Source organism: Anopheles coluzzii, chromosome X (assembly GCF_943734685.1).
Source record: "Anopheles coluzzii chromosome X, AcolN3, whole genome shotgun sequence".
NCBI classification, from domain to species: Eukaryota; Metazoa; Arthropoda; class Insecta; order Diptera; family Culicidae; genus Anopheles; species Anopheles coluzzii.
In genome coordinates this window covers 548,636-570,353 of record NC_064669.1, presented here as the reverse complement: position 1 = coordinate 570,353, position 21,718 = coordinate 548,636, and the positions used below count along the sequence as shown (strand labels likewise).

At 48.3% G+C, this 21,718-nt stretch overlaps 1 protein-coding gene across 4 annotated transcripts in view; it reads right to left on the bottom strand.

Moving 5' to 3' along the window:
- Positions 1–19,395, bottom strand: part of LOC120953931 (serine/threonine-protein kinase tousled-like 1) — a 68,670-nt gene extending 49,275 nt beyond the window's left edge. Inside the window, exons 1-5 of one of the 4 annotated variants that reach the window (XM_049608152.1) lie at positions 19,008–19,392; positions 15,942–16,012; positions 15,393–15,571; positions 14,432–14,496; positions 14,267–14,352 (exon numbers count right to left, since the gene is read on the bottom strand). In XM_049608152.1, coding sequence (XP_049464109.1) covers positions 14,267–14,352; positions 14,432–14,462 — 117 coding nt within the window. In that variant the 5' untranslated portion in view covers positions 14,463–14,496; positions 15,393–15,571; positions 15,942–16,012; positions 19,008–19,392. Of the gene's footprint in view, positions 1–11,625; positions 12,123–14,266; positions 14,353–14,431; positions 14,497–15,392; positions 16,013–19,007 lie in introns of those variants that run through there. The other 3 variants (XM_040374394.2, XM_040374403.2, XM_049608162.1) reach the window with 3 other exon arrangements.
- Between the last annotated feature and the right edge of the window lie 2,323 nt (positions 19,396–21,718).

Sequence of the window (21,718 nt, the reverse complement as noted above, 5' to 3'; positions counted from 1 at the left end):
CCCAACGCGCACCTAGAACCGTACGCCTTTCCATCTCTCTTACTCTCTCTCCTTCTCTCTCTCTCTCTCTCTCCGGTGTGTTTGCATTGGACAACTTCCTTCACTAGCCCCCACCCACCCCTCTTCTTGATGCTTTATCCAGTTCTAACGGGTATTGATTTTATGTTCCATCTTGTTCTTCTGTTTCTTCCATTTTCTACGCCACACTTCAAGAAGTAAATCAGACCACAGTACCCTCTCTCGCTTTGGAAAAGCAGCACGAGCATATTTTTGAAACCTATTTCCAAATGCTGCAGCTGTGCAGTCAACAAGCAGACCGTGTTTTGGTGGGATAGAGTGTTCTGGTGTTCGGGTGTTCTTTTTTTCCCACACCTACACAACAGCTACCAATAGATCTATGTTTGGTGGTCTCAGATTTGTGATTGGGTTGAGCAATGCTATGTCCACACATTTTCCTGACCCTCAAACATGTTAATAAAGTCAAGTTCCGAGAGTCCATCATGCATCATCCACGCGCCGGACACAGCAACTCAAAATTAACCTTATCTTTGCTGTGGAATTGATTCTTTACTGGCGGGCAATAGCCATGGCAAATGGCAACTCGACACACACACACACACACGCACGACCTTTGACTTGAGGATGAGCAATGGGAAATACAATAATCTCGGCATGATAATGCCAGTGGCATGCAATCTTCATTATACAGTGGAAAGAATTGCAGGAACTCTTTTTGTCTTCTTCAAGTTCACTAACTGAATGCTCCAACAGAGCTACCGAAGGTGCCGAGATAACCGACAGTGAAAGTGAATTGTAGGGTTAAGATTGTTGCCTACGAGAAGAAAACAAAAATCCATTAGAGGCGAAGACTGCAATCAAACGCCAAGAACGTTGATTCGTCATTAAAATTAATTTGCTCTAGAGCTCCTACAGTTGAGCACTTGAAACGTTCCCGAGAATGTGCCATTTTTTTTTTTTTTTTCAAGGAGAGTTGTGGTTGAAATGCGTCTGTCAATAAAAATTTGATAATTGGAGCGCCTTGATCAAGAACATGGGTTGAGTGCAGTTGTGAAGAAATGATTCAGCAGAAGAGGCAGTTTGGTGACGAAATACGACAAAAAGGGCAGAGAGTATCTAAAGACAATTGAGCAATGAATGTAGGATGAGGAGTACGGGTGAAGATCTTGCAGGAATGTGGTGATCTACCAGATGAAAGAAGCACTAAGGATGCATCCCAGCAATGAAGAAAACCTGGGAGATATTCCACACATTCTGTGACGACTCAATTCCCAAAAGCTGACAACATGGGACGTAAAGGAGCACTGGTTTAGAGTTTCAGCACTCTCTCCAATTCCAAGCCTACGCTAATAGAGAACAAACCAGAGTAGCTTCTAGCAGAGCTCCCAGTCCTAAAACAGCAACAGGATCAATGAAATCGATCGAGAAGCCGAAGTTCTTATCCAGGGCTGCCACCAATCGACATTCCAGGAGAACCAACTTCTGTTGGAGCATCTTTTCGCAGTTCCGACTTGGCTGATAACGCGGAAGTCGTAAAGCTGCAACACCATGGAGAACCGCACGCTCCCAGTCGCCCGAATTCCGAAGGCATTCGGTCATCCCACAGCTTGTCAAGGTCTCGAAAAGGCACCGATCAGCCCCAGAACCTATGCAATAAAACAATAAAACTGAACTGCCGCGGAACGAATTCAGGCTGTGCGCTTTGGAGCGCCCAGTGCAAGTCGTCTATTGTCGCCCGTCAACATAACCTTGCTGCATGCTAATTGCGGACGGTGCCACTACAACAACTGCGAAAAAAAAAGAACGATTGCAATTATTGGTCGCGCGCGTGTGCCCCTGGGGGTGAAGTCATTCTTGGGGGTTTTTTTTCCTGTGTTGCCCCTTGTTCTACCTTCTCCACGAGCGGGAGGACCTTGTCTCCTCTCCAGGAACGAGATGTGTGTGTTGCTTTGTGAAGCGTGCATCACGTCATCTTAACCCCGGGCTCCCTTCCAGAAGCTGGGCAGTGTCTTAGTATCGAGTGAGCGCAACGGCAGGCCGTAAGACGGAGATTAACCCAAAACGCATGATGATCTCGTCATCGCCGCACATTGCCACCATGATCATAATGCGTCGTTGTCTCGTCGTGTGGTCGTTGCCACTGTGGGTTGTTAAAAATACACCACATGCTCACACACGCACTGGCTGCGGACAGACGATAGGCTTGGCCGGGGTTGGGGTTGGGCACATGCTTCGGTCCCGCCGTTGATCGCCCTTGAAGAGAATGTGGTTTTGTGTGTGTGGGGCAATTCGTTGCGGTTTCCTGCCGATCGACTTCTTGCAGTAGCTCTCCCGACCGATCCGTACCCTCACACTACGGTCCCTTCACCACTTTTTCCCCCGTTTCTTTGCATGATTCAAGTGGCAGGCATCGCGCACACAGCTGAATCCGTCCGCTTTAATGAGTTTGAGAGCGCGGATGGCTAAAAATAGCGCCACTGATTTGAAAAGACGTCTGGCCGCTTCTTCATCTTTTTCTCTCCCCCCCCATTCTACCCTCCCCCTCTCACCTCCTCGAGGGCAAAAGGGATGGCACGGTGATGGTGCTCGGGCAACCAGCAACAACCGCCTGCCCCATTTACTATATATTCTCCATGAAGTTGTTGCGCGCAAATAAAAAAAAACACACACACACACACACGCCCGCTGTGTTTTGCAAACATCGTTGCAAAGCCGAAGAAGCACCCATCTAGATCCTCCATACCCCCCATGCCACCCCGTGAATCGGCGTGAATCAGCAGCGTTAGCTGTTCCGAATGCAGAGTGCTGTTACGGTGAAATTTTGCAAAAACATACAAACAAAACGGTTTTACTGCACTTGGCGAAAATGTCCAATCGCCGTTGGCCTTCTACCCGGGTTGATTGAAGCTCTCGGCGACCCTTCCCCCTCCCCCACCTCCCACGGACTGTTCGTTGTTGATGGAGTCGCGCTTCACTAATTTATTTCTATTTTTTGTGCTGCCTCTGTGTGTGTGCGTGTTGTTGTTGTACACGATCTACACACACACATACACACCGCTCCCCGCCAACAGTGCGCGGGCAGCAACATAGCACGCAAGTAGGCGCACAACCGATTCCAGCACTAATTGAATGGCGATAGAGGCGAGGGAAGGCAGGGACACAGCGAGAGAGCGATAAAGAGGCAAAGAGCAAAACACGGGAAGCGGTGCGTGAGAGGTGGCGTTGCGTTTTGGGTGACCTACCCAGACCGAAGTGGGGTGGTTGGGTGGATGGGAGGGAGTGACGGGTGGTCGGCAAAGATGGGTACAAATCGATCATTAGCCAAGCGCGAGTGAGTAATGCAAAGGAAGGAAGGAGCAATAAAAAAAAAAAAACACACACACACACACACACACACGTAGACACAACGACTAGTAGAAGTTAGTGTGCGTTTCTTCAATGCCACACCACCCCGTGATGGGTTGGAGAGAGGGTGGTGAGATTAAGGCCGGAAAACAGGTACCGTGTTGGGCAGTGTAACTAAACGCTAAACAGAGAGACATTGAAAGAGAGAAAGACGGAGAGAGAGAGAGGAAGTGAGAGGAGGGGTGAGAGAGAGAGCGAAAGATCACAAATCGGACTGGACAACCGGACCTCCGCCAGAGTCGCCAGCGTATCAAATAACTAAATCGAACGAGAATTAACCCTTGAATACTACCCTGAAATGTTTATCCCCGTTTAACGATTCAAGATTGTGTTCCGCCAGCTAGAGCAAAGCAATATGCTTAGTACAACGGCAGATTTTAATAAAAAAAAAATTCTGGTCCTTCGAACCGGATTCACCGATTCTTACGTCAGTCTAATCTACACAAAAAGCCCGATTCAACCCCCGACGCTGTGGATCGGCGCGTGTCACATAAATCCAAACGCCAACTTGGTCACTCCTAACCAGCAACAGCAACCGATTGCAGCAGTGTTGGTGCGATGCCGGCCAACCAACCAACCTTACCCGGTGTCCCTGCAAGGGTTAATTGGGGGCGCGCTGCGCAGCTCCGTGTCACGCCGTCTCGCTGCTTCCCCTGGGCTCGCTTGAAAGCACCACCCGGCCGATGCAAAAATACACACCCTGACACAGGGCGGCGGCGAAGCGCTGGCGAAGAGACCGAAAACAGTAAACTCGTACGCGCACACGCACACACACACACACCAACACGAGGCGATTGTTTAAAACAAAACCAGCCAGTAAAGGGCAGGTCAAGGGGAGGAGATGATGTGCCCCACTGGGTTTGGGATGCGGCACTACACCACCACCGATCTCCCCGTTTGCTGTAGGGGAAGGAGGGGGCAAATACAGCGCTAGTGGTGGTAAGTGAGCCCACAAAACACAGCAGCAGCAGCAGCAGCAACAACAACCAAAAAAAACTCGCGCATGGACACCTCAAGCGAGGGGGGGCAGTGGGAACAGGAGACGCACATGCCGGGCGAAGGGGGATGCGCGTGCTGAGAATGACACTACGCGATAGGCGGAAGGGGCAGGAGAAAGGAAGAGGAGGAGTCGGGGAGGACGCGTAGGCATTCCGGCGTCTTGTTGACCGTTTGCCAGGCCCACTCTTCCTCGCCCACCAACTCTCCAAGCTCTGCACAGCACGCCCGAATGGCAGACGCAACCGTTTCATAATCGAGTCCGAGACGGTGAGTGCCACCCTGTACGGGCACACACACACACACATAGTCAGAGCGCGCGCGGGGGGAGAAGATTGAATGAAAACACACCAATAAGTTTTGGATCACGCCAGGCGCCACTCACGTCCGACGCGCTTGGAACGCCGATCTCACACACACCGAAAGGGTGGCCAGAGATAGACACAGAGAGAGAGAGAGAGAGAGAGAGAGAGAGAGAGAGAGAGAGAGAGAAGTACGGGAACAAGGGGCACCATGCGCACCCTCCTTCTAATAAGCAGTTATTCATTTGTTCGTCTTCATACTAAGCAGAATGTTTGAAAGGTTCTAAAGAATTCAGTTTGTAAGATATCACTCTTCTACATGACTCATTACAGTCAGTCACGATGGCTCTAAGGTACCAATTATACTATGTGTACTAATATTGACTTGTATTGCTACTATTTTTATCTATAAATCAGTAGTTTTTATATCATCACAGACCATGTTAAGGTCTTAAGTTTGTAGCTAGGGCAAGACTATAAATTGAGGATTAGAATAGTTTATAGGTGTAGAATGAAACGAAAATAGAACTCTCTTGTTGGAATGACACTCAAGCGAGTAGTAGCTCCGTCCACACGCTACAACCTCTTCTTCTTCTTCTTCTTCTATTTGGCGTAATGTCTTAGGCTTTCGAGACTTGATTCATTACCACGTAGCCGGATAGTCAATCCTTGTTACGGGGGGACGGTCCATTCTGGGCTTTAACTGGGGTGTCTGCAGAAACATAGAACAAATCACAACAATCCCGAGCATGCCCGTCTTGCCCCAAGTTCCCATACACAGGGGCTCGTGCAGTGACTTGCAACTGCGGCCTTGTTTGTACTGATCGGTTCAGCGAAAGTGCAACGAATCGAACGATAAATATTGTGTAGATCTTACACCAGTGCGTGGCGAAGAATTAGATCGCAATTCAAAGTTCTGGCTTGATGGATAACGCCACGTCGGTTTGTGCTGGAATCTCAAAAAGAACATCAGACCGAGAGCACCTTCCTTAAAAGGGTTATACAGGTACGAGGCATCGGCACTGTACCGATGCGCTGACCGACAGTACACTAATCAACCCAGACGAAGAGTTCCAGCCGGAGAGCGCATTCCAACCGAGTCGAGACACTCACAGCCAGCTCAGACCGGGCAACTTTGTACGCAACCACCACCACCACACACGCCGAAGGTGACGCAAGGCACCTCCAACGTCACCCACATAGACGGTCGGCCACAGACTTGGACAATTTCCCAAACACGGACAGTTCAGCAACTGGACAACACCAACATGCATACTTTTCTCTCTCTCTCTCTCTCTCTCTCTCTCTCTCTCTCTCTCTCTCTCTCTCTCTCTCTCTCTCTCTCTCTTACTCTCTTTCCAGCAGCACCACTCTTCTGCGCCGTCACAACCCCACACGTGACCTTCGTAGTCGAAGAGCCGGGATGTGCTGCGCACACAACACACACACACACACACCTTGTCTCGACCGCAGCCAGCATACCAGTTATCGATTTAACTTCCTCCTTCTGGCGGAACGGGGTTACATGATCGCGGGATGATTTCAATAACCAGTTTTAATGGCACCTTCTTTTTCTCTCGCGCCGTCTCGCGCACTCTGGTGCGTCCGGTGTCACCAGAAATCGTCCAATACATTGCTGGGATAAGGGAAGCGAGCGGTATTTTACCCGGCATTAGCTCTCGGGCCGATTGGCCGCGTTCCGATTTGCGCCAGAGAAGCTGGAATCAAAATGCCCAGCTTAGGCGGTAGCGCAACGTCTGCAAATGGTGACAAAGTATTATGGGGACACACCATTTTTAGCGGACGATTAAAAAAAGATGTTTTTTGCGCTTCTTCTTTTCCACCCATCTATCTCTCTCTCTCTCTATTGACAGACAAGACATTGTCGTGGTCAGGTCAAGGCTATGCCCGACAGTAGCAGCAGCAGAATTCTGATTCTATAAAGCGCCTTCGCCTTCCTCCTCTCTCTGATGACATATTGATATGACCATAATCGAGTGGTAATATAGATGATAATCAGGTTCCATATACACAGCGATGCGCACACACAAGCATCAAAGCCAATTTACGACACACGTGCGGGCATCGTTTCTGCTCAGTTGTGGTGTTGCTGAATCAAGAGTTGAACCAAGGTCGAGGAGAGCGCAGCGTACGCCACACACATAGCGCCTGCCAGCTACTCTATTGGACCAGCCCAAGCGGCATAATAAAAACCCCGTATTAAAAGACGAACCAGTTGTGCAGTAGTGCGTTTCGTTACTTCTTGCACGCCTCTCTCTCTCTCTTTCTAACGCACGCTCACTCCGTTGTTAAATTCGGCTCGCGAGAGCATGGTTGATGAGCAGGGCTATTCGGCGGGCTCGACAATAGCCCAGCTCCAGCAAATTCACTGCCGCCACACCACATGGCTACGTCGCCGAAATTCCCGGGGGGAGAGCGTGCAAAACCCCGGCGGAACAAAGCGAACAGCACAGGATAATACTTCGCTCGGTCCGCTCGACGGTAGGGTTAAGCTTCCGTGTGTCCCAATCACTCCCGCGGAAGCGTGTAAGCAGCAACCGCCAAAACCCAGCCGTATTAATTCAGTGCAGTTCAGTGCGACGGGAACATTTCCGACCGAAAGCCCACTACTCCGAGATGGTCGAGATAAAGCGAGACGTCATCGATTTTACAGTGTTGCCACACTTTTGCACCCCATTGCGACCGGGGCAAGTGAGTGTTGTTAGGTTGTCGCGCGCGGGCAAGCGCGGGGAGGGGTTTTTTCCGCTTCCATTCCCCCCCCCCCCCCCTGTGCTGTTCCTGCTGCTGTTTGTGTGCCTCGCGTGCGCTGCCGTTCTTCGTTCTTCGTGTGCGCCGGCTGTCTGCCACCGTCTGTATGCCTATCGGTATGTTCTTGAACGCGCACACACACACACACAGACACACGCAGACACGCACCAAGAGGGTACAGATGCAAAACGAAGAACGAGAGAAAATGGTATAGAAAAGGAAAGCCAAAGCCCCTCCGTGCGCGGCACCACACGCACACACACACACACACACACTCACATACACAACACAGGGGACCGGGGGAGCGAGAGAGAAATCATTTCGATATTATGTTCCATATCACAGGCGGATCCGTGGCCCATGCACAAGAGCAAAACCACCGTCCGCAGCGAGTCGCAAGGTGGAAGCGCAACGGGACCAAGGAAAAGGAAAAGGGCGAAAAACACACACACACACACACACACGCATTTGGGAATAAATATGCTCATCGTGCGGTCTCCTCTCGCTTCCAATCTGTGTGCGCTGTTCTTCATTTTGAGCTGCTTCCAAGTCCAGCCTTCTCTTCCATCCACCCCTTCTCCAACGTGGTGCGCTGGGTGTGCTCGTGGTAAAAGGAAGCAGGAAAAAAAGGGAATGTTGCGCGCCGTTTTAAACAAACCAACAGCAACAACAACAACAACAACAGCAGCAGCGGCAGGAAATAAACGGGGCGAAAAATCGATGTGCACTTCTGTTGATAGAAGTGTACGTTTGTGTGTACGTAAAATTCAAAAGCCCGTGCAGCCGTACACCGCTCTCGCTCGAAGAACTCGCAATCAACCAGCTCTGCACAGGCTAACAGGGGGCAACAAAATGGCCCTGTCAATGTGGTTGGTTTGTAGCTCACTGTGACACTTAACATTTGACAGCGAACTTCTTTCGATACCAGATTGAGCAATAACAGTGCAACTAAAAAATCTAAGAAAAAAATAATTGGAATGAGTCTAATATTAATAAAAATTGAAAAACCGGTTTCAGTTGTTTTCCCTTTAATAGATTTCAGAAAAAAATGAACAAACGCAAGATGAGAACTACACTTAGCAGTGAAAACACGACAAAAATCTGTGTTCGGAATCGTCTGGAGTCGTCTGGAGTCATCCGGTGACGCCATCATTCTGAGTCGTCCAGAGTCGATCGTAGACGACCGGAATTGGAGTTGGTATGGAGCCAAAAGGAGCGGAGCCAACAGATGCAATATGCTTGTGATCAGGCCTTTCATTTCGTTGGTTCTGGCCTTTGTTCTGAAAACCGACTTCGGCCTACTCCAAACCGACTCCGGCTCCAACCGATTTCGGAGGACTCCGAACGATTCCGAACGACTTCAGACGACTTCGGATGAATTAGATTTCCAACGACTACGGACGACTATGGACGCCTCTGGACGACTCAGGCCGACTCCAGACGACTCCTATTCCAAGCAATTCCGAGCGACACTGACTCCAACCGATTCCGGACGACTTCAGACGACTTCGGATGAATCCGATTTCCAACGACTCCGGACGACTCTGGACGACTGCAGACGACTCTGGACGACTCCAGACGACTCTGGGCGACTCAGGCCAACTCCAGACGACTCCAGACGACTCCAGACGACTCCGAACGATTCCAAACGACTTCGGACGACATCGGATGAATCCGATTTCCGACGACTCCAGACGACTCTGGACGACTCCGGACGACTCAGGTCGACTCCAGACGACTCCGACTCCAGACGACTCCGACTCCAGACGACTCCGACTCCAAGCAATTCCGGACGACACCGAACGATTCCGAACGACTTCGAACGACATCAGATGAATCCGATTGCCGACGACTCCGGCCGACTCCAGACGACTCCTATTCCAAGCAATTTCGAGCGACACTGACTCCAACCGATTCTGGACGACTTCAGACGACTTCGGATGAATCCGATTTCCAACGACTCCGGACGACTATGGCCGACTCCGGACGACTCTGGACGACTCTGGACGACTCTGGGCGACTCAGGCCAACTCCAGACGACTCCAGACGACTCCAAACGACTACGAACGATTCCAAACGACTTCGGACGACATCGGATGAATCCGATTTCCGACGACTCCAGACGACTCTGGACGACTCCGGACGACTCAGGCCGACTCCGGACGACTCCGACTCCAGACGACTCCGACTCCAAGCAATTCCGGACGACACCGAACGATTCCGAACGACTTCGAACGACATCAGATGAATCCGATTGCCGACGACTCCGGACGACTATGGCCGACTCCGGACGACTCTGGACGACTCTGGACGACTCTGGGCGACTCAGGCCAACTCCAGACGACTCCAGACGACTCCAAACGACTCCGAACGATTCCAAACGACTTCGGACGACATCGGATGAATCCGATTTCCGACGACTCCGGCCGACTGGAGTATTAAATGGTCAGCAAAATATGCTGCAAAAAGTGCCCGATATCAAACCGATGACACATCGAACCCAAAAAAGAACATGAAATGACCCGCAACATCAGGCAATGCAGTCTAAGATGTAGACTACATTGGGGCCTTCTCTTTGCCATGCTCAAAAATTGGTAAAACATTGTGGTTTAACGAATGGGGTTTTTTGAGTAGAAAAACAGAATATTTTCGATTACAAATCGTTCTCGAACGACACACAAAACACTGCATCGCATACCCGTCTCTGTATTGAACCGTTACAAGTTATTTGAACACAAAAAACATGACCACTTTGCCCGCTCCTTTCGAGGGGCGAGCGGGTTTCTGCCACTGCTTCTGTGGGTGAGAGCCAAAGTCGCTCGGGGACACCGACCGGTGCGTGTTTTCTTTTTTGCTGCTGCCGGTTGTTTTCTTCTTCTTCTTTTTTCCTTTTCTCTGGTTTCTAATATCTTCTCCTCTCGAATGCACTCTCGAAATGTGCCCCTCATCTTCCCCTTTCCCCTTGGCATGAACAGTCAAGCAAGTCAGCGGGAAAACGGCAATGTAGTGATATGTGTGTGTGTGTTTGTGTATGCGCTCCTCTGGGCCTTGTGTCACACCACGAAACGGTAATGATAACATGGCCTACACAAACGCCATTTTCCCCCGCTCCTTTACTCCTTCCCCTCTGTTCAGAGAGAGCAAGAGAGAGAGAGAGAGAGAGTGAGAGAAGACGACAAAGATCGATTCGCCATTATTTCTGAAGCGTCTTTTCGCATGGGACACCTCCTATTACGTCATGCGTTAAACGACATCAGGCAAATATTTGCTTCGTACGTCTCTGTGTGAGTGTGTGTGTATGTGTGTTATTTTATATGCATAAGAGAATGCGGCACAAGATAGGAGTATCGTGTTCCATTATTCCCCATAAGCAGCACACTATTCGGGAGAACCTGTTCCCTCCACCCACCACCAACTATCCCCAACAACAACTCCCCTCCCCCTCTCATTCATCTTTCACTTATGGCGCTCGGGAGGATTTTCGGTTCGGACGCAGTCTCTCCCAACGAGTACATTATAAATAAATCTATATATTTGCGCCCGTCCTGGCGCGAACGCGCCCATGATAGGTGGACTACCCCACACCCGCCGCCGCACAGCACGGGCGCGGTTTACTCAAACATCCTGGCCAGGTCAATGCGCTTGGCCGCACACGCTGCTTGGAGCTGCTGGTGACACGGGGAGCGGTGCTGCAACTATTTTTGGCAGAGGGCAATGCCAAAATCCGTTCAGTCACGGCATTGCCTCGGCTGGCTCGCTCACCGGAGATTGTTGCGGCTGGTTAGCACCGAACGAAGCTGCCAAATTCGAACTCGCAGTCTGTGTGTGTGTGTGTGTGTGTAGGTTTGGGTGAGCAAAATGGGGAGGGGGTGAGGCGGACCCGGAAGCAACCACACAAACCCAGACAGGGCAGGACGGTGGGTGAGGCGGTGGTGGTTAAAGAAAGGCACTCACTTGCAAGAGACATGCGCCGAACGTTCTGACACACACACACACACACACACACACGCACAGTAGCCCACTCGCGAAACACTCGACCCCCGAAAAACCTGTGGAGGACACGACACCAGGTGGACCAGAGAGAACGAGGAAGAGATAGAAAGAGAGAGAGAGAGAGAGCTCTACCGCCGCTTACCTGCCGTCATTGCGGTCGTCTGGTGGCACCGCCGCGCCGGCCCCGGCTTCCGGTTCCGGCAGGGTTGCACCTGGGCCTTGGGACGACCGGAGTCTGCAGGATGACGCGCGGCCCGGCGCCGGTGGACGAGCTGCCGGTCGTACCGCTACTGCCCGGCATCAGCCAGCAGGCCGTCGACGAGGACGAGGAGGAAGATGACATTCGGTGCGCAACACCACGAGGCCCCCACGAGGCGATGATTCCACACACTCACAACAAAACAATCTCCAAAAAGGCACAACGCGCTCCGCTCCGAAAGGAACTCGGCGTCCACTGCAGCAGCCAGGGGGGATTGCTGCTGGCGCTCGGGCGTGTACCTAAGCGTATGCCGGGATGTACGCAGCAGCACAGCGTTTGGGCCACCCAGGTTCACGATACATCGCGCGCGCGATTCTTGCAGTTGCGTTCTCTCTCTCTCTCACACTCTCCCTGGGCTTCTAGTAACCAAACCCACCAATACAGGTCGAAGGAAAAGCACTCCCGAAGCGGCCCCGAAAGGATGCTTTCGCTCCCTTTTCTCTGCGTTGCTGCACCGGCGACATCCTGCAGCCGGGAAGGGGACAGCTCTTTGCTGCACGAACGGCCGAACCGGGGCTGCTGTATCGATCCGGCCAACGGATAAGAAGAGAAGGTCCCGCGAGCAGTAGAATTACAATGAGCAGGACACACTTGCGTCCGATCTTTGTGGGTGCCATTTGTAAGAAATTATGTTTAATAGAACGATTGACAGGAGAACATTGAAGCGAATCGCTCCGCCAACTGTACGGTAACCGCTTGGCACTTTCCCACTCTTTTTTTACGAGCGTCCCACAACGTCGGGGCAAGCGGAAACGCAAAGCTGCGGAAGAATTTTCCACTCCAATTGATCCTCTTGCTGTTTTCTTGTTTTCGCTTTGCGACATAATTCTGCACATGAGCTGTGCTACTCGTTTCCTGGCAATGTTACAGCCCGCAGCGCTCAGTGGTTCTCAAAGTCGACAGCAATAATGATTGCATGAACAAAATCGTGTTGAATATTGCTAAGGAAAATAATTACTGAGCAAAAGCATATCTCGATAGACGTTCAAATGCAATTCGCTGGTGAAGATGAAATTAAAATGAAGATAGCTAATGTTTAGTCTGCATAGCTAACCGTTTGCACAATTCAGATTCGGGAATCGAACGTTTCCGTTGGACGTCAATTGTTTGCATACGGTTGAAGAGTGTTTCTGAAGGCTTTAAAAAAGAACTGTTTACTACTGATCGAAAACGGTGTACCGGCAGGGCAGCAGTTACACCCTGCCCTCCCGATAATGTACAATTGAAATACGTTTGTACAAAGCTGTTGTCGATGATTGTTGTTGTATTAAATTAATTTCATTTAAATACACAAAATAGATTGGAAAGCACTGTACTTGCTGCAGAGCTAAACTAAAGAACCGTCACTTTTTTCACTGGCAGCTGACCCCTTATCATCATCATCATCATCATGAACATTGTCCAGTGCAACCAGCGAGAACTGGAACTCTCTACTATTTGACCATTTTTTTTAAATATTTTTCATATCAACTTTTCAATACCTTTTTCTAAATCGGCAAGAGCGATGTTACAACCATAAACCCCGATCATCGTTCGGTTTTTTTTTTTTTATTTGCCCGAGTGGGTGTGCTATGTGAGCGCAGGGCCGCATCGAAAAACGGTGAGGGATGCAAAACTCTCGCTGCATCCATCACGTCACGCATTAAATACCCAACCGACAGGAGGAGCGGAAACAATCCGCTGTTGTTGGGCAACTATTTTTAGCCTCACGCCCCACCCACCCAAGTCTCCTGCCGTGGGCGATGCCGCGAAAGCGGCGCGCACACACACACACAAAAATAAACCGGCCACGGGCCTATCGCGCGAGCTACAGCGTCAAAAGCAGCAGCAGCAGCAACAACAGCAACGAAAAGCGGCCTGACACCCCACACTAATCTGTACGGACACTGTCCGATTCGACACAATTTGGCAGCGAACGGCGGCTCGGATTCTCGATTTCGCTCGGCGGAGGCTAGCAACGAGCGCGCGCGCGCGGAAGGCAAACCCGCGGGATGATAAGCGCGTTGCGCGAATGTGTGTCGCGTGTACACAGATTGATAAGATTGACCTATTCTCCTCTCTACCACATTCTCTCTTTCTGTCTCTCTCTCTCTCACACACAAACACACCCATGATCTTGAGGGAAGAATTTGGAAATGTTCATTAGCGGTACTTTAGACAGTTGGCGGCAGCTTAATCCAACACCCAACGCAACAGAACGGCCATTTCGTACATCCGTTCGCTGCCCCGTGCTCGTACTACAGCTTACCCTTTCCGGGGGGTAAATATGCAATAAAAAGTTTAGCTTTTAGTGGCAAGAAATCGCTTCAGTAGCATCGATTTGCTTTCGGTGACTTGGGACCAGCAAGCAACGAACCGGTGAAAGCATGCCTTCTCAGCATGTTTTGCGTATATGAGCTCCTCCTCCCCTTGTGGTGGACTATCGCTAGCATTATTTCGCTCAGAGCAACCATGCCACCCAATCACGCCGTCCAGAACACCGATCATGCTGTGCGAAACGTCTTCTAATAGGCAACTTGCTTACCCGTGCGCCGAGGAATCGTGCCTCCAGTAGCTCTTGCTTGCGCGGATCAAGCGCGGTATGGAAATGGTCCATTATGGCCGCTGCACCTGCAACAATACGGGACGGAAAACATGAGGTAAGTAGCTGGCAACACATTAAGCGAAGGCTCACTTCATATCTACTTACCACCCAGAGAGAAGCGAATCGGATCGGTCATACCATTGATGACGGGGCTATTGTTAGAACGTCATCTGGGGGGGGAGAGAAAAAGTAAAGTAGGGTTAAACAAAATTGCAGCAATTGCTGTTACACCGGGTTTTCCAAGTCCGTTTTCCACAGTTTTCCAATGCACTTTTCGAGACTGTCGAAAAATGTTTGACAGTTGTCACATGTTCTTGTTCTATTACAATAATTCGATCAGATCTTCATCGTGTTATTTGTATTTACGAAAATCGTATCGTACGAAATTGTACTTTGCACACAAATTAGAAACTGGCTTGGAAACCATTGCAAGGCAAGCTTTGTCGACACACAGTTTTCTTGGAGATTTGAACAATCTAGCCAGAACCTATATCACCTACAAATCACCTTATTGATGCTTGAAAACTTCAATGACGGTATTTTTTCATCCATTTTCGAGATGTTGGCATCCTTTCTCGAATCGTTGAGTCGTGAAATGTCGCCGCAGTAGTGACGTGATACTATTTTGAGATTAGGTTTAAAACTAGGGCGTTGATCCCTATACAGTAGCACTCTTGCTAGAATAGGTGAGTCGTGAAGCGCAAACAATTGACTGCAGGTTTTGACACTTCGACACAAAGATTCGATAAAGTGTGCCGCTATTTTTAGATACGGTAGAAGAATTGTGCTCTTATCACGAATAACGGGTGGAAATGTCACCACACAAAAAAAAACAATTTAAACCCGTGTTCAACATTCCTGCACAACGGTTCGAGAAAAAGTGCCACCGAATTGAGTTGTGTGTTTAAAAGCTTCGGTAAACATCGTTCAATTAGAGCCTTACAAACACAGCACGGATTGTGTGTTGATTATGGTTTGGTCATGTCTGATATGTCAAACCTTTACCGCCCCCCCCCCCCCTCTCCACCCCCTTTCCCCTGTATTACACACATCGAGGCATACTTACTCGTCTGATAGGGCAGCACTATTGGAGGGCACTTTATCCTTCTCGTTCTCGATATCGTTGCGCGCTTTCTTTCACTCACTGCACCTCTCGTTCTCTCGGCGTGGGTGGTGGTGGTGGTGGTGTTTCGCCTGCTTTCGCGCTTGTTGTGCGCACGTGTTGAGCAAATTGTATATCGGTTGCTTGAAGAAAAGGATTTTTATTGTAGCCGGAACGTTTGCCGTCCTAGAAACACTGGTGCATTTGCACTAATCTCGCGCCCGCACACACTCATGCACTCATACACACGCACACACTTTCACCTTCCCACCTTCCCGCCCGTCACACGTCACGCCCGTAGGCGCGCACACACACGCCCTTCACCATAGCACAGAGAGACGGGCACAATCGAACAAACGCACACGCGACCAGAAGGAATAACTGCCCCCACACACACCCACACACACACAGAGAAAGCAACACAAACGCACACACAGGCGGAAGTGGGCGCGCGCGCGAACAACGCCGACGACAGCTGGCGGTGCACACCCACACACACACACACACACTCACACAGATGGCGGAGCACACGCGCACACGGGCACCGCGGTGGGGAGTATCCTTTTCGGTGTCTATCTGCTTACCTAAAGATAATGCATGCACGGCACGTACGCGCACGGAAGAAAAGTAAAATAGTGAAAAAGGTTACATTGTATGTTTATCACTTTTTAATATTAACTATTTCTCTCTCTCTATTTTACTAGCCTATCGACTATGCCCATAAAACACTTTTAATGATCTTCTTCTCCCTACCCACACCGTTAACGTTCTGCTACCGGCCATTAGGACAACCATTTTACCCCGGAAGAAACCGGTATCGATCGAAAACCGTGCGAGAGAGGGGATTGGCCGAAAAAACGCGCAGTACAGGGTGGTTCTTTATCGCTCGTATAAAAACAAACAGACAAACAAACCTTATTACATACAAACCATATTATATATGTTAATGCATTTGAATGGGTTTATAAATTGTACCGATGTTTGTCTCTTCCGTTTTAGTTGAAAAATTACGAGATCAATTAAAATATCTCTACTAGTAATTCGAACAATAAAACACAATCTATGCTATTCCAGACATTACATCGAATACAGAGTAGTGATGTGCTCTCTGGAGCGCACCTACGACTCCGTCAAAATGGGAGCCACCAGTTCCGCCCGGAGTCGGTTTCGTCTGGAGTCGTAGACAGCAGGGTCTGAGTCGTTCGGAGTCGTCAGCAGTCTGTCGAAGTCGTCTGGAGTCGGAGTCATTTGGAGCCTGATTGTGATCAGGCCTTTCATTTCGTTGTGTTTTTTTGTCTTCCGCTTTGCGCGTGCACTTTGTATGCATGCCATTGTTTCGAAGGTCGACTGCAGCTGACTTCGGAAGACTCCGGACGACTCCGGGAAGACTCGAGGCTTCTCCGGACGACTCTGGGCGGACTCCGGTTAATGCTGGGCGGTCCTACCTTTCGGAGTCGGTTCCGAAATTGTCGGAAATGGAACGGAGTCGACTCCGGATTTTTGCCAGCTTTACTCATCACTAATACAGCGGTCGAGTCATCCGGGCGGTCCCACGTGATACAATCGTCAACTACGTACGACTTAATAACATGGCCGTCATGGGTTCAACATGACGTATCACTTCTACAATACCACCCTTGTAGTCTTGCAATAAAATGTAGCAAAGCGTCACGATATTTAAATCATTTTTAAGTCACAGTCCAAGCCAAGCCTTGTCCGGCATCGGTTGTTGTGCCCAAAGACGAAAAAGAAAGCGTCATGAGCAAAAAGTGTTTCGAGCCAAGAAGAAAAGGAAAATCTCCGTCCGACCGGTGGGTGGTAGAAGGGTAATTCATGCGAAAGCGCGTACTAAAATTGTCCGCTTAATCACTTAGCCCTTGGTAAGGTGCTCATAAAACCATCCCAATGAATCAATCAATTTATAGTGGATCGCCGAAGAGTCGCGCTGAACAACGTACAAGAGACTAGTGTTGGGTAAATCTGATTCAGAATGATGAAACTGAATGAATCTTTGAAATGATTCGATGAATCTGAATTTCGGTTGCAATGATTCATGAATCTCCAAAGATTTATGAAAGCAATTATTCATGAATCTCCAACACTCCAAGAGGCACCGAAAGCGACGCAACTCAGACACACAAACACACAACACAACCAAAAAAAAAAACCCCCAAGTGGAAGCCGGTCGTTGTTTGCGGTGCACACGCTTTGATGTGTGCGTGATGTTTGATGTAGTTGAGTGTAAAAACGGCCTAACACATCTTCCCTTTTTGCGCTGTTCCTCTGTGTCGGTTTCGTTTTTATTTCGACGCATCTATTTCGATGCGTGTTTGTCTCTCTCTCTCTCTCTCTGTGTCTGTGTCTGTGTGTGTTCAAGTGAAGATTTCGGGTTGATTGGAGTGGTTCTCGGTTTCACTTTCCGTGACCATGTGCGTGTCTCTTTTCTGTTCGAATTGATTGAAGAATGAAAAAAAACACACTCACAAACACACACACACATCTGAAAAGGATACGGGCACACAGGAACAACTTCGCTTTGATGAAACTATATTAAATCACGCTGCTGAGTGTGCGGTATTTAAATCGTTCATCACAAGGCGCACACACACACAGCCTCACTCGCTGTGCAGACAAGTGACATCTAATTATCAACCAGCTGGGGTGGCGCACACACCCACACAGCGAACAGAAGATAAAAATCCGCTCGTCTGATGCATCAATAAACGTGTGTGTGTGTGTGTGTGTGTGTGTTAATCTTTAAACAAATGTGTAAAAGATAAAACAAAACGCGCACGCACACAATAGAACGCAGAACATGGCACGTATACGTCATACGCGTTTGATTTTCGATTGTGCGTGCGTGAGTGTGTGTGTGTGATTTAATTCTCGTTTCGCACGCATTTCGTGCAGATTTCTTCCTTGGAGAGATTTTTTTTCTCCTTCTGCACACCAAACTCTCACACACACACACACACAACCAGGCATGCACGCGCGAGCGCGCGCGCAAATGGCTCGTGCACGCGCAAAAACCGGTGCCATTTTTTTGGCTGTCGCTACCACCGGTTAACACTGCAATATGGCGCTGGTTTGAACGATTTTTCGCAATCGTTTTTTTCATCCTCCCCCCCCCCCCTTCCCTCCCCCTTTGTGCTTCGTAACCGACAATGTTTGCGCTTCCCCTCCGTAATGGTGCCCGCACAATAAATGGTAAGATGCGATTGCGGGGCAGCAGCAACCGATTTTCATCAAAACCGACACACTCCCGGGCGAGCCCAACCATTTCCCTTTTTCTTTTATATAAAAAGGGAATTTTTCCTCTTTTTACCAAACACATTCAGACACACACGTACACATACACACAAGATGCGCGGGCTTCACCATTCGAGTGGTTGAAAGGTTTGAAATTGTTTTTGATTGAAGATTTAATTGGCTTCCTGTGCGTGCCGTGCGTGCGTTAATGTGCCCGCGTGGATGTGTGTATTCGTTTCACCGTCCTCACTGAACACACACACACACACACACAGTACAGACACAGATTTACAAACGAAGAAGCCGTGGTGTGAATTAACAATTACTTACTGCCGAGGTCGCGCTTGTACACCGATGGAAACGTGAACACGTTTCCCGCACCACCTTAACACTGTGAAGTTTGGGAACTGGAAAAAGCCGCACCACTAACTGGACCCAAACGAGCTCTGTGGCTAGTAGAGCACGAGTCGAAATTGTAACGCTTGTTTGTTGCTCTTTTTTTTTGTTTTCGCTCACTCTTTCCTCCCCCCTTCGCTGTCCTTGCTACTGGCTGCGGATGTGTGTTAGAGCGAAGCCCAAAACACGGATCGGTTTGAATGGCAGAGGAAAAAAAAACTGCGACGGCACACGGGCTCTAGACGACTCACTCACCGTCCCGCGTGTGTACGTCCACTCGCTTCGACGATTACTTGGCAAGTATGTTGGTGGTCGAACGGGCACTCGCACGGTCGCACTCACACACGTACTATGTGTGTGTGTGTGTCTTGTGAGCAACGCGTTGGCAAAGGTTGGCGGAGATGAGAGGAGGAAGAAAAGAAGGAGAAGCCCAATTGTGGACGACTGCTGGCTGCTGTCCACACGGCGCACATATTTTCGTTTGACCGTTTTGGGTGGTTAAGGTTCGCTAACTTATCAGAGTTAATTTTAAATATTTGATTTTTTTTATTGTTATAAAAGTACCTAAAATAATTTGGAGTTGAATCAAAGAGGTTTTTTCGATCCTTTCATTCCTTGTATTAGTAATTCCTGGTATTGAGGAATTCATAGATATTTTTATTATTTTTATTGATATAAGAAGATTCAAATGTTGATAAGACAGTGAGCTTAACACAGTGGAGCGCCGTTTATCCGGCCAGCTCGGGACCGGACGGTTGCCGGTTAATCGATTTGCACGGATAATAGTTAAGGTTTAGGTTTAGGTTTTAGGAACAGGTTTAACAACTGTTCATGAATTAAAATGGATTTCGAAAATACCACTAGACACTACAGAGCTGCACAAGAAACTGGTTACCCACTTGACTATCGCTGCAAACTTTCGCCGTACGTATGAACAGCTGTCAGATTTATGCGCACGGTTAAGCCGCCCGCCGGTTAATCCGTCCCCGGATAATCGACGTTCTATTGTATTGCAGTACAGGGCACACCTTGGTGCCATGTAAACATTCAGTATTTCGAGAACACAGTTGAAATGTAGGCTTTTTGCCACTGTTACAGGCATGTAAGACGAATAAAAACACTATTACCTTTATTTAGTGCCCCCCATAGGACTGACTATTCTGCTATGTGTAATCAGTAAGTCAGGCCGACTTCGGTTGTTGTGCCAAATAAGAAGAAGATGTCTACTAAACCAAGAGTATTTTTAATATTATTCTCTCAATTTATTGATTTTCTGATATGTATCAGAAGCAGTCAAGTATTGTTAATGATTTATGTTGCAATTATCAAACACTAGCTATACTGCGATTGCAGCGGTTCTCAATACTTAGGGTCAGCTTCTTAACTATTTTTTACTGGAAGTTAACTTCATGAGACCGAAAGACGACGTTCTAGCAATGCATATTCAGTGCAAAACCATATGTATATGGTTGGAAAATGAAAGCTATCAAAGGGAAGAAAGCTCCACTGGTCGGCTATGCACCCCCTAACTGATGGATCCATTAGCTTTTTGCTGTTTGAAAAATGTATCAGTTGTTTACCGTCTGCTAAACGGATTCTTTCAAGATTCAGTTTACAGGGTTTTTACACGATTTGTTGGTTGGTTCCCCTTATTCTTTGGGTTCATCTCATGATCTATTTACCATGTGCGTTTGGGTCGCATGGATCCTCTAAAAACTGCTCTTCATTGGAGTCTTTGCTCCATTGCTTGTAACTACTACGCACGTGCACATGTCTATAGACAGTCAAACGATGCGATTTGAAAATATGTCACATAGCAACAGCTATGTGAATAACGTCAACAATAGCACGCAATTGGACATGGCTCCAGAGTGACCAGTTTGTTTCGGGAGGTATGAAAACATACATTTTATCGGTATTATATAGTCTACTCTCGAAATACACGAACCGGGTAACTTGGGAATAGACTGACTGTGTATTCGGTGACTTGTGTATTCGTCAAGCCTCCAGAAAGCTAGTTTGAACAAAAAGTTTCACACATGCTGTCAAAAAGTGATATTCAAATTTAGTTATAAAAAACATGCTATGAGACCACATGGACTACAGACACTTTGATTCTGGATTCCATCACCAGATCTCTTTCATGCACCTTGGGATAAATGTAAACACCACCTTGTTTTGCCATTTTTTCGAGCAGGTACTCGAATCTAATTCTAGCTTTGAGGCTAGAATAATCTAGACTGAAAATTGCAGGCTAGTTTTGTGTGTGGTTTTGTATGGAGTGTTTACATGATTTCAGCCTCAAACTCCATACAAAAAACTAACTATAACCGTGATGGGCCTCATTATCAGATTTGTGGATACGCGATTTTCTAAATTTGACCGACCAAATGTTAAATCAATACAATTAACTTCAAGATTTGTCCAATGGAGTAAACATTACATTTTTCCTCTTTCAAAAAAACTCTTAAAATCCAGACGAATCAGAATTTTCTGTACGAATCGTATTAAATGAATGATAAAAAGTGTAAAAGTACTAAATTCAATCAAAAATCCCGAGAAATTTGCTTCCTAATTTGTCAATACAATTACAAATAAAACCAATTTCAATTGAATTTTGGATGAAAAAAGTGACATTCGGCACA